General features: G+C 34.2%; 1 protein-coding gene across 3 annotated transcripts in view; it reads right to left on the bottom strand.

Moving 5' to 3' along the window:
• Window positions 1–2,995: 2,995 nt before the first annotated feature.
• The window catches only part of CDC73 (cell division cycle 73), a 117,132-nt gene continuing 105,801 nt past the window's right edge, over window positions 2,996–14,326 (bottom strand). For 2 of the 3 annotated variants that reach the window (XM_002760459.7, XM_078355162.1), the window contains exons 15-17: window positions 11,467–11,567; window positions 7,854–7,995; window positions 2,996–7,059 (exon numbers count right to left, since the gene is read on the bottom strand). In XM_002760459.7, coding sequence (XP_002760505.2) covers window positions 7,023–7,059; window positions 7,854–7,995; window positions 11,467–11,567 — 280 coding nt within the window. In that variant the 3' untranslated portion in view covers window positions 2,996–7,022. Of the gene's footprint in view, window positions 7,060–7,853; window positions 7,996–11,466; window positions 14,209–14,326 lie in introns of all 3 variants that reach the window. The other variant, XR_013529043.1, reaches the window with a different exon arrangement.

Raw genomic sequence — 14,326 nt, 5'->3', positions numbered from 1 at the left:
AGCCCCATAGATCCTTGACTCCTCATTTCAAAGAGTATGTCCCCCTCTGTTACTTCAGAGGTCTTGACTTTTTCTCATCAATATCGAATCACCTCTAAAGTCCTGACTTCACACATCCCATCCTCTGACCGCCACCTCCCATCTTTCACTTCATTGCTGTTATCAGTTCACAGCACCACTTTCTCACCATTCACCACCTCCCTCTTTATCATGTATGTTTCAGAACTACAATCATCACCTGGAAAATATCTTCAACTCCCTGGCTTGCTTCTACTTCCATCTAAATAGCTTAAAAAATCTAACTGCAATTCTCATCATTTTTTTTAGATGGAGTGTCACTCTTGTTGCCCAGGCTGGCTTGCTTCTACTTCCATCTAAATGGCTTAAAAATCTAACTGCAATTCTCATCATTTTTTTTTTGAGATGGAGTGTCACTCTTGTTACCCAGGCTGGAGTGCAATGGTGCGATCTTCGCTCACAGCAACCTCCGCCTCCAGGCTGAAGCGATTCTCCTGCCTCAGCCTCCCAAGTAGCTGGGATTACAGGCATGCACCACCACACCTGGCTAATTTTGTGTTTTTAGTAGAGATGGGATTTCTCCATGTTGGTCAGGCTGGTCTGGAACCGCCGACCTCAGGTGATCTGCCTGCCTCAGCCTCCCAAAGTGCTGGGATCACAGGCGTGAGCCACCGCACCCGGCCCTAACTGCAATTCTCTGTACCTGAAATCAAGCAGCTAAATGTCACAGGAGGGGGAAAAAAAAAATCACACTAGGTTTGCCTAGCTTTAAATTCAAGACAACCCCAAAACCATACAATGCTGTCCAAATTAGTATTTTCCTATTAAGCTGAAGTTTTCTCCTCCTCAAATTCCCACATCAAACTGCTTTAACCTCAAACTACTATAATGCATCTCAATTCATTTCAACATCAGTGACCGTTACACTTCCTTTCTCTCCTCAGTAGTACGTTACGGAATAAAAATACATTATCTAAAAATACAAATACTGTAAACATTAGTGATGCTCAATTGTGCTAAAACAACGGAATGAGCCACAAGGAAGTTCACTTGATCTCCCCCAACCATGAACATACACTGACTCGATAAACACTTTCAAACTATTCCACTTTAAAGAAAAACATTTATATTATTTATCAATTTTAAGAGAGAGAAATAGATGACCATTTAGAGTATTAACATTATAAACTCCATGAAGGCAGTTCTGGGAGTAGACATTACCATATTTTATCAAAGTAAGTATGCTGTATAACCCAATGTTTTCACTTGTAATTTGTTGGCAAAATCATCACAGTCCAATAAAATATCCAAATGTAATAAAAAATATCTCTCAAATGTCTTCTGCTCCACTGTAGTCTCAGCCCTATTTACATTAGTTATGTAATAGAAATCCGCATTCTCTAGATGAGGGTGAATCATAAACTATAAGTAATTCTGTGTCAAAGTATCCACACAAGTAATTATGAGACAGCTTCAACAATAAAGCCTTCTTCAGAGCTACTTATAATGTTTTCTAGGGTCATTTAAGAAAATGAAGAGAAAAAATTCTTCCAATTCACCATAAATGCTGATCATTACATGATTAAATATAAAAGTACTCTTAAAAATGAGAGAAAAAAATGCTTATTTGGCAATGTGTTGTTATTTATATACTAGCACCTTTGAGCCTTAAAAAAATTCAACAGCATTTACAATGCATGCTATATCTATTTTAGCTATGCCAATGCTCAACGAAAAGCAGATAATCAAAGGAACAGAATAGCAGAATAAAATACATATTTAGTGGGCACTTATGAATTGCACAAAAATTAAGTTTGAATAGAAGCCCATTATACTCATCATTAAAGCAATTTTGTTGCAGAAGATTCACAATTATTGGCACCACTGACATGATGATGCTGTTAATGCTCTGTTTATATGAGTACAGTTTGTTTTCAAACTATAAAATGTTAAAATCAAAATGCTCAAACTGTAAAGGTAATGTAATTTACCAGGACACACTCTTAATTCTATTACAATAACAACATGGAAAATTTGACCATAATCAAACTGTAAGTTCAGCAGGGCATGAAGCTGGCTACCATTATGAACTATGATTATATACATTATTTGACTCATTAACAGAAACTGTAAATGGCTTTAATTCATTAGTTTTCAAAGTATTTATTCATTTATTCCTCAGAAAAATACTATGCCTGACAAATCTCAATAATCTTTTACTGTAAAGATAACGTTCCAGCCCACAATACAGCTTCTAACTTCTTGGTATAAATATTTCTGGGGGATTGAGGACAAAGGAAGAGTGGAAATGTCCCCAGTGCTCTTAAAATAAAGTACGGCAACATGTTAATTTTATTGACAATTAAACCTAAAATTTAAAAGCCCCCAAACCAAACTGGAATCCAATGAGTAGAACAGGCCAGGCATGGTGGCTCACACACATAACCCCAGCATTTTGGGAGGCCAAAGCAGGCAGATCACCTGAGGTCAGGAGTTCAAGACCAGCCTGGCAAACATGGTGAAACTCCATCTCCACTAAAAATACAAAACTTAAATGGGTGTGGCAGCGTGCACCTGGGAGGCTGAGGCAGGAGAACTATCTGAACCCAGGAGGTGAAGCCTGAAGTGAGCTGAAATTGTACCACTATACTCCAGCCTGGGCAACAGAGTAATACTCCATCTCAAAAACAAACAACAAAAACAAAAAGAATGAGAACATTTTATTACTTCGCATGGCACCCAAAACTTAAAAGTCTAATCAAGAACCACTTTGAGAAACAGCTCCAACTGGTAGTTAAAAATCACTTATAGTGCTTACTCCATGTACATGAATTGCATTACTTACTAAGCACTGTAATCAAACTTAGAGGTTAAACAGCTTTAAGTAAATTTAAAATGGATAGAAATGGGGAATTCAATGGCAAACAAAATCCTTGGACAGATCATTTGCTTAAATTTGACACAGCATCAACCCCACTTTCTGAATTTTGGCAATAAAAGTAGTTTTATTTCATTAGCTTTACTCATATAAAAATGCTTACGCTTTTCAGTAAATGGCACATATTTATAACTTCCAAGATGCCTTTATAAAGACTACCTAAAATAATACACAGAATCCCAAAACACATAAAAATTCTGCAAGTATTATCTATTACGTACTTACTAAATGTATATCTTTATACATCTATTATACATTTTCCATTTTTCGTCAGTTATTATCCCAACAGATATCAACAATGCTGGAATCAACATACTTCCAGATGTGGGAACAATATGCCAGAACACAAAGGACATGGCACTTCAAAATTCCTACTCGAACTCTTAAGTCAACTTCAGTCATTTCTCCACTTTTTATTTCTAAAGTTAATACACTATCATTAGAATAGCTGGGGGAATCTCAAACACAAGTGAATAAATAGTAGAAATTCAGTTAAATAATATTAAGGCTAATGTAATTAAATTTTCATGTTGTACTTTAAAAAAGGAAAAAAAAAAAAAAACAGCAGCTGCCAAATTTTCAGTTGAGAACAAATTTCCATAGTTCTTATTTTATAAATTACTTCTCAGCATTCTATATGGACTTTAACCAGACAAACCAATAATTTATTAAGATTCTTTTTTTAAAAAAGTATGTGTATATGAAGGGCTTTAATAAACTTCCAAAAAAATTAAAAATAAAAAATTTAAAAAGACTTCTCTCTTACTCATAACTTTGCACTTAAGCAATTTCAAAACACAAAGTATAAAGCTACCTCCTAGGCCATTAATTTGACCAGCTTTTGTAACTGTTCTATTTGTAATATTATAAAACACACTGCTAGTCTCAAAAACTTTATATACTTTAGTGCAACAAATATTCTTCCCCCCCCCACAAAAAAAGAAAAATGTAATAACTTTAATTTTTGTTAGCAGTCACAAAAATTTTTATTTAGAAAAAATATTCCCTTCAATATTTATTGGATAATGAATCTTAGTTAAATGAATAATTTACTTTTACTTTTCTGTGTAGACCAATTTAAAAGTATGCTACTTTCCTTTCATAAGCAAACTGTGTTTGTCTCATTCCGCATGGCAGATCAAAAATTAATATTTCTTTCTGCCTTAAAAATTAGGAGATTCTCCTCATTATGAATTACTTGTTTCTATATGAATTACTGTTGTGCTGCTAAAAACAAAAAGTTAGTAAAGGTTATGGACACACGGAGAAAAAAACAAGCTATAATACTAGTTAATAATGAAATACATTAAACATTATTTAAATATTAAAGTCAAATACTCCTATATTAATAAATAATTAAAAATTGCATTTGTCAATGGGAATACAGGCCAACGCCACCAGTAACAGGGATGGTCTAGTGCAAAGGGTGGCCACGAAACAACAACAACACACACATACAGAAAAGAAGGAAGAGGAAACACATTTAATCCTGGTATTGTTTCCAATAACAAACTAAACCAGTGGTTCTGAATCCTTCCTGCACACTCAAATTACCTGGAGAACTTCTAAAAACAATACTGATGACCAGGTCTCAAATTACATAAAAATGGGAATGAAGATTCAGGCATGGGTTTTTTTTCAAACTCTCCAAATGATCCTAACATGCAGTCAGGGTTGAGAGCAACTGACTGAAACCTACATACTTCTTACTGCTCCCTGACTGAGAAGAATGTCCTATAAATGTAGAAATAGAACTTTCCTTTACAGATTGGGCATACATGGGTATCTCCAGTTAGAAGTAACTTATGGGTAAGTTATTTATACTTCATTTCCATTAAAGTATCTACTTATACCTCTCCTCATTCCCTGTAATTCTGTATTCTCAAATTCCAAAACCAAGTAGAGTCAAACTACATTTTTGTAATAAATTTGTTACACTGAAAATACATTATTCATTCATGCATATAAGTATTTACTGAATGCCTACTATGTGCAAGGCACTGTGTTAAGTACTGCTATCAGACCATGTCATGGGAGAATGAATAGGGATTAGCTGAAAAAGTAATGGAATGAAATTTAATTCCATGGACCTAAATAAGAAGCTACATTGTCAAAGAGAAAAAAAGCAGTGCTTATGCTAAGGATCTGATTTTCAGATAGATGATCATCACATATTTGTCCTTTTCCTAAAGTTCCTCTATAGTTTTTCCATAAGCCTTTGAATATACATAAGGCAAATTCAAAATAGAAAAATAAACCTCATTCAAAGTAGATGTTCCTAATTTTAACCATATTCTGTATCAAGTAAAGTTCATTAATAAGTATAAATACCAAAAATCTTTACGGGAAGGTAGTTCATATTGACTTGTAGTAGTCTTGACAAGTAATCTTACATACATATATCACAGATTCTGGTCCTTGACTATTTCATCATGAAGAAAGTTTACACAACACGTAATTTATTCCGGAAACAGATCTATATGCTAAGAAAGCCCAATGGGAAAAAATCTGAGTTTTATCTTTAAGGAAAGAAGACACTAAAAAGGGAGGAAAACGGGTAGAATCTATTCAAACTTTCTAGGTATGCTAAAATCCAGTAATTTAAAATGCCAACTGTTCTCTTCTGAACAGCCTTGTAGATACCGTGTAAATAAATACCTTTTCTAGTTACTAGTGGTATGGACTTTGTGATTACTTAAAAGTAAATAATTTCTTCTCGTTTTTGTGACAGTGCTAAATTTCATAAAGAATCTAGATAATGTCAGCTTAACACCTATGAAAGGGATAAATGTTTGCCAACAATATGTTAACCTAGGAAAGAACTGCTGGGAATAACAAGGAAGAAAAAAATGACCTAAGACTGTGATCAGCAAAAATTCTGATGGCAAAAACAATTTGGGAAAGTAAAGCTTTCCAGTTGCTTTTAAGTAAAAAGAGCAAAATCAGGATTCAAGGAAAATGGTCAGTTGTACCTTGGAGGCAACATTTTGTCTAAAGTAGAGAAATAGTAAAATATTTTACTAAGTTAAAATATAGGTTTTATATTTTATACCATATTTAATACACACACAAAAATACCAGTGTTTTTCTCTTGTTTCTTTTCAATTAAGCAAATGTGTTCTTTGGTGTCTGGGAGTTTATCAATATTGAGGGATAATGGAAGATAAGAACTCCAAGACTGACAAGCCTAAACCTAAAACAGAAGACTCAAAATCCTATACCATAAAAATTAGAATCAAAGGTGGACTAAAGAGAAAAGGAGCTTAAAGACATACTGCAATAGGGCTGATACATATTCCTTCCCCAAATCATACTGTGGCTCCCAAAATAAAAAATACTACAGCCTATTATGGTTTTAATCTGTGTTTTGAAATTTTTTTCAAACGGAAAGATATCACAGATAGAAACACATCATTCTAAGTTTCAAAAATCACCAGTCAGTGAGAAGAACGTACATTCATTAAATGTTATCATTTGTAAATAAAGAAATCTTGAAAAGGCTGAACAGTTCAATCAAATTGAAGAGTTGTTCTTGATTTTTCATTATTCTTTTTAAATAAAGAGTAAGTGTAGATATAGTGTACATACAGGTTGACATTCTGATTCATTCAAAATGGTCACATCCCTCTGCTTGGTTTGGATGTTCCAGAGACTAAAATTTAATACCATTCATCACACAGTATTTTCAGTAAAAAGAATTAGAGAGCAATGAAAAATCAGAAGCAAGATGGCTCAGAGAGCCTTATAATCTCTAAATATACACACATTTATAACCTGCATTTATTTTCTAAAGAAACAAATTTTTTAAGTAATGCTAATTTAACCAATGGAGAAAAAACTTCTATCAAAATATACAATTTCCATTACAGACTAGAAGGCTAGTATTAAAAAAATAGTTGTAAGCCAAAAAGTTTGCTTATATGGATGACAGGCATCATCTCCTTGAAGCACAAAGCATCGAGTAAGGTTTTATAAAAGATCAATCTGTGACCTTCTTCATCTTTAAGTTCTTGATAAATTCATAAAGCTTGAGTCTCAATTTCCAGAAACAGAGGAGCCAAATAATTCAGAATCTCAAGTGGGATTTATGCTTTACCATGTACCTGAAAAAAAAGTATGATGGTAGGTCATAATGACTATAGAAATTTCGGAATTTTTAGAATAACGCATGTAAAAATAAGTTGACATTTCTTAAATCAACAGAATGTTGTTTTCTAGAAAACTGAAAATATAAGGACTTCTGGAATAAGCTAGAAATAACACTCCTCTTAAGTAATATAATCTAAAAGCTTCTAGCTAAAATGATATATATTTTTCACATCTATTGTGAGAGACTTACACCAAGATGTTACAGATTTTAAGGAGCACACCTCAAAGAGAATGGATTCAGTGGTACTCACTGTGAACATACGCTGTTCTTAAATCTGCCAATTACAAAACTGTTACTAAAGGGTTTTATCAACACTATACTAGTAATCAAAATAAATTTTAAAATTTCATTTCTTTTCATGAACTATGTGTAACACAGACGAACCCAGAATCAGAGATCTTTCAGTACTTGCAAAAACATAGGGCGCTTAATCCAAAGTTTCTTGGACAGATAATAAGGTTCAAAAAGGTCACACAGATCATTAGAGATTACAAAAGCAAGACTCAAGTCTAAGTCTTCTGACTCAATTTAGTGTTCCCTCTATCAGGCTATTAACTCTCCATCCCTTTCTAAAGTAATTATACAATAAAATTTTGTTAATTATTTACTGAAGATAAACATCAAATTAATGTTGAAAGAAGGAAAATAGGGAGTAAGATTCACAACTTTATGGAACTTAAAATTTAATTGAGGAGACAGAAAAATTACAATAAACCACAGATAAACACATTTTAGAATAAAAATTACCTGTCCAATGTTTCCCAAAATCGTAAGAACACTGGTCTATCCAAATGACGTTTGTGATAGCTAAGTTCTAATACTGTTACATCCCATTTCTGAACATTCGGATCCAGACGAACTTCATCATATTTCAGATGGAAGGCTTTAACTACAGTGTGGGGTGGGGAGAAGAAAGAATTTTTTACTCAAAATATAAACAAAATTATAAAAACATTTTACAGAAAATTTTTTACAAATCCAAATCCAATTAATATCTGGAATGAATTCAAGACATTAAACTGAAACCTAAAAAGAAAAAGAAAAAGAAAAAATTTCCACCAACTGAAGCCATAGTACAACCAAAGTGATTTTTTAAAAATATTATATTTAAAAATATTCAGGGTTTATATATGCCAGGCACTGGAGACTAAAATGAGGAATAAGGTAAGATAATATGCATATGGTCCAGTGAAGGACAATAAGAAAGACTGTAAGGGTACTAGGTTATTACAGAAACCCAAGAGTGCAACCTTACCTTGTAGACATTGTGGGTTCAGTTCCAGACCACCGCAATAAAGTGAGTACCATAATACAGTAAGTTACACATATTTCCTGCTATCTCACTGCATATAAAAGCTACATTAACACTATGTCATAGTCTACCTTAAGTGTGGAATAGCATTATGTCTGAAAAACAATGTATATGCCTTAATTAAAACATACTTTGTTGCTAAAAAATGCTGACAATCATCTGAGCCTTCAGCAAGTTCTAATTTTTTTTGCTGGTGTAGGATTATGCCTCAATGTTGATGGCTGCTGACTAATAGGGTGTGGTCTTTGATGAATGTTAGGGTGGCTGAGCAATTTCTGAAAATAAGATAATAATAAAGTTTCTGGCACTTACTGAATTTACCTTTCACAAAAGATTTCTCTGCAGTATGTGATAATATTTGACCGCATTTTACTTAAAGAAGAACTTCCTTAAAACTGGACTCAATCTTCTCAAACCCTGCTGCTTTACTATATTTATGTCATGTTCTAAATCCTCTGTTGTCATTTCAACAATGTTTACAGCATCTTCACCAAAGTGCTCACTGGAGTGAATTCTATCTCAAAAAATCACTTTCTTTGCTCATCTGTAAGAAAGAACTCCTCCCTCATCCATTCAAGTTCCAGCATGAGAGTGCAGCAATTCAGTCACATCTTCAAGCTCCACTTCTATTGCTAGTTCCCTTGCTATTTCCACAACCTATCTTCGGTTATTTCCTCTACTGAAGTCTTGAACCCCTCAAAGTCATCCATGAACCATGAAGGTAGCAATCAACTTCTCCTAAACTTCTGGTAATGGTGATATTTTGACCTTCTCCTATTAATCACAAATGCTCTTAATAGCATCTAGAATGGTAAATCTAGGAAAGTTTCAATTTACTTTTCCCTGATCCATCAGAGGAATCAATTTATAGCAGCTACAGCCTTTCAAATCTTATTTCTTAAAAAAAAAAAACCTTGAAAAGTCTAAATTACTCCTTGATCTATGGGCTAAATAATAGATGCTGTGTTAGTAGTCATCAAAACAAAATTCATCTCCTTGAACACCTTCATCAGAACTCTTTTGTGAGTAGGTACATCATCAATCAGCAATAATATCTTGAAAGGAATCTTTCTGAGCAGTAGGTCTCAACAGTAGCTCAAAATATTCACTGAACCCTGAGTCACTGGAAACTTTAGTGAAAATAGTTTTAGTACAGAGCAAGAGCCAGACTACAGGGGATTTGAACAGAAAATGAGTTGGTAGAAACAATTCTTTCTAAAGTGAAGCTATAAAAGGAAAAAGAAGCAGCAAGGGGAAAGGATGAGGTTAAGGGTAAGGGTTTTGTTTTGTTGTTTAAGATGGAAGGGGAAAGAGTATTCTTAAATGCTGAGAGAGGAGTCAGTGTAGAAGGAATAGGTGAAAGAGAAAGAATAACTAATTAAAGTAAATCAATGATGACCGTTAAAAGAAAATTCTCTAAATTCTTATCTAAATTTCAAAAGACTAACAATTTGAACAAAATAATAAAAAACATTTTTATATTCTTAATGAATTTCATACATTTATATCTTGAAGACACTCTAATCATTTTGCTGAAATATTATTATTCAACAAGGCAAGCAAGTAGGTAAAACAATACACACTGACATTTTACTTTGATTCAAATTCCCATTCTTTTTATTTAACTTTCTATTTACCAACTCCGTGCCTTACTCAAGTTTCAAAAATAACATAAAAAGCTATCATAATGTAATAATAGAATTCTTTTTTTTTTTTTTAAATGAATGAAGGTAATAGAAGAACACTACAACTTTCAAGCTTGGGTACTTTCTATGGAAAAATGATGGTACCACTAACAAAAACTGGGGCTGCTAAAAACAAAGGGCATTTCACAGGATTGTTCGTAGTACAATCAACATTCATAATAACTAAGGTCACTTTTTTTTTTGAGACAGAGTCTTGCTCTATCGCCAGGCTGGAGTGCAGTGGTGCAATCTCAGCTCACTGCAACCTCCACCTCCTAGGTTCAAGCACCTCAGCCTCCTGAGTAGCTGGGACCACAGGCGCGAGTCACCATATCCACCTAATTTTTGTATTTTTAGTAGCAACGGGGTTTCACCATGTTGGCCATCCTGGTCTCGATCTCTTAACCTCATGATCCGCCCACCTTGGCCTCCCAAAGTGCTGGGATTACAGGCATGAGCCATGGCGCCCAGCCTAAAGTTGTCACTTCTAATAAATATACTTTTTTCATGAAAATGACATTTTAAAATAAATTTTACTTATGTTACTAATTTAATTGAATACTGTAATTAATTAAAGAATTGTTGGAATACCCCTTCCAGCAAATAAACAGGTGAAATTAATCTTTTGTTATATCAATTTATGCTCATATGTTTAATAAACATTAAACACGCATGAAATGCTTCATTCAGCAGATATTTACTGAAAGCCTCTCTGTGCCAGGCACTCTTCTGTACTGAGGACTCAAGGTAAATAAGGCACAGGAGGACTCTCCCATCATGAAACTTGCATTCCAGCTAGGGAACACTTAGAATAAAAATATAACAATTAGAAAACGCCTAGGAATGGTAAATGCTATCAAGAAAATAAAAAAGCTTAAAGAGCAAATGGGAGATGGTGATAGTTATTTGAAAGAAGAAAGTCAGAGACAGATTCACCAAAGAGAAAACACTTCAGCAGAGCTCTGAATGAAGAGAAAAAGTCAACTTACAATCATTTCAGATGAAAGGAAGAGCTGGTAAACGTCATTATGGCATTTTAATTTACACATTTCTGTTCATCAAAAGCCAACCCATTTAAAACTGGCATTAATTTTAATCAAAATGTATGGGCATGCAACAGTATGGATGATTTTTAAGTGATCTAAAAATAATTATTGATGTTGTGGACAGGCAATACTCACTTTCAGATATACCTATCCAGAAAGTACTAATGTATCAAACTTTTAAAAACACGTCACCGGTGCTTAAATACTCACACAGTATATTCTACTTAACAGCAATCCTTTCAGATACACGTCGCATGTGCAGAACCATGTGACTCTCTAAACAAGGTGAGAACATTCAGCAACAAAGAGAATCTTACTTTTAGCAAATATATCAACTGGTGATCCATCAGGCAAAAGCCATGGCCAGCCTTTGAACTGCCATGCAGGACCTTGCACAAAAACGGCTACAACGCGGTCCCTACAAGTAGAAAAGGGGGTGTGGGGAGGTAGAGGACAGAGGGAGATTATCTCAAACTTGAGCTTTAGTTACTATAAATCCCTTAGACAACAGTCCTGTAATCGTTCATGTGACAGTCTTATCAATCCTTCTATGAGGCAAATACAGTAAGTACTTACCAACTTTTCAATATGATATTGTCATTAGAGTGTATTAATCATTGTTATACTTCCCATGCATCTGGTTTTTACATCTAAGTTTTTTAAACGTAATGGCATGGATAATACTTGTATGTAATCCTGTTTGCCTTTTCTGTTCCCTTCTGTTAATTACAGCAGGGGCCCACTATTCCAACACAATAGGGAATAGTGGTTGAAAACTATTTTTTTTTTTTGTTTGTTTTGAGACGGAGTTTCGCTCTTGTTGCCCAGGCTGGAGTGCAATGGCGCGATCTCGGCTCACCACAACCTCCGCCTCCTGGGTTCAGGCAATTCTCCTGCCTCAGCCTCCTGAGTAGCTGGGATTATTACAGGCACGCGCGACCATGCCCAGCTAAATTTTTGTATTTTTAGTAGAGACGGGCTTTCAGCATGTTGACCAGGTTGGTCCCGATATCTCGACCTCGTGATCCACCTGCCTCGGCCTCCCAAAGTGCTGGGATTACAGGCGTGAGCCACCACGCGTGGCCTGGTTGATAACTATTAATCAAAAATTTGCTTAAAAAATTATTTAAAATTTAAGCACATCTTAAATATTTTACTTTAAAAACATTACATTATAGGAACTCATCAAGCATTTTATGAGGCCCCATGGCCTTATCTGAGTTCTTGTGATTACTTGGGAAGTAATCTGAGTATAGAAATCATTTAGACTTTTATAATTTGTGCAACTGTTTTACAATTGTTTCATTCACCCCAAACTTGTGTTTTTTAAAGCAATTTTCTTCCAACCAATCAACCTAGTTTTCCCAGAAAGAACAAACTTCTTTGTAGGCCCTCAAATTTCATTATTTTACAAAATATTTAATTAAATTGAGAAATTATAAGTAGTACTGCCACAGACACTTAAAGCCAGTAACTAAAGGGGTGGGAACAAAACAACTATAACAATAATAGTTAACATTAGTAACATTTACTATGAACATTTACTATATGTCAAGTGCCATTTTAAGGACTTTATGGATTACTTATTATGTTAACACATTTAATCTTCAAAACGATCCAATGACCTGGCTGGATACTATTAGAATCCTCATTGCACAAATGAAGAAACAAGTGTGTAGGCATACTGGAGAACAGAAACGTGGAAAGTAGTAGTAGAGAGAAAAGGAAGAAGGGAGGAAGGGAAGGAGGAGAATAAATTATGATGCCGGGGCACTGGGTATGCTACTGTTCCTATTTGAGAGCAGATAAATCATGAGAATAGCCATCTCAGTATTATCATGAAAATAGTCTTGACCTTGCAACTCCGTGAAAGGGTCTTAGGAACGCCCTGAGGTCTGCAGACCACACTTGGGTAACCATTGCATTAATGACGACTGCAGACACAAAACAAAACATTAAACCAGGGTTACCTTATATTCAAGGAGAAGACCTGTAACAACTATTAAAAACTGCAAGCTTAAAATTTGTTACCTGCTCAAAATCTCTGAGGCTAAAATTAAATCTTAGAGTAAAAAAATTTCTCCTTTCATGGGACACATGCCTCAAACTGTCAAAATCATCTTTGGCAATGCAGAATCCACTATTAAATAATCCTTCAATTTTATGATGTAACTTGAAACAGCTGAAAGCCCACGATGCTTGCCAAAGCAAAGGGAATTTGCTGGACAGAGGTCACCTATATTCTACTGGGTCTCATAGGATCAGCAGGGAAGCAGGATAATAAAAATGTTACTCCCCATGAATTCTTGAAAAGACAATTAAAGGGAAATAAAGAAGTAGGCTTCAATGGCTGGAGACGTTAACTAATACACACGAGCAGTATTTTACAGCATAGTGATGACATTTGTATGCACTGTATTATTTCTGCAAATAACTGCAAACACAAAACACAAAGGATATAATTTTCTTACTTGGTTTTAAGCTTGATATCTAAAATTCTCATCTTACTTTCTGTATCACTCAAAGTATCTATTAGGTGTCCGGGGAGAATTATAACTTAAAAACTCTTTATTCTTTAGAAAAATTTTAATGTTAATATTCTCAGTGCCTTGACTTCCTAATACCTGAATTCACAAGTACTTCAAAGATAAATTCAACTAACGTGTCATGCATGTATTGCATTTTCTGTATCACAGATATATACTCAACTTCTACTCCAGTTTATAGAAATGAGGTAATTTGTGTGTCTAAATTTAGAGGCACTTTATATTATAAACAGCTTACTATTTTGTTAAAGAACATTTTAAAGCAATAAAGGGGTTAAACCATGATAAAAGAGCTGTTCCTATTATTTCTATTAAATTATTCCTTTACAATAAAAATATGTCTTCACTTACCATTTCTTACCAGAAAATGAGAATTCTCCAAACCAAAAATCTAAAATCTACCTTACAACATTAGTCTGCAAGCTGATGCAGAATGAACATGTGGAAAGAATTTTTTATACTGGGTTTTCCAGAAGTTAGAATGTTTCTTCTTATAAGTAAAATCAAGTTTTCCTATCCAAAATATAAAGTTACCAAGGAATTATTAGAATGTTAACATTATTGATGACCAAATTAACATATATTAACATAGTTTTCAAGGACACTTTCTATTTAGAACCCATGATAATAT

Source organism: Callithrix jacchus, chromosome 18 (genome assembly GCF_049354715.1).
Source record: "Callithrix jacchus isolate 240 chromosome 18, calJac240_pri, whole genome shotgun sequence".
In the NCBI taxonomy this organism is placed as follows: domain Eukaryota; kingdom Metazoa; phylum Chordata; class Mammalia; order Primates; family Cebidae; genus Callithrix; species Callithrix jacchus.
The sequence above is the reverse complement of the archived record's forward strand: the minus strand, read 5'-3'. Positions and strand labels throughout refer to the sequence as shown.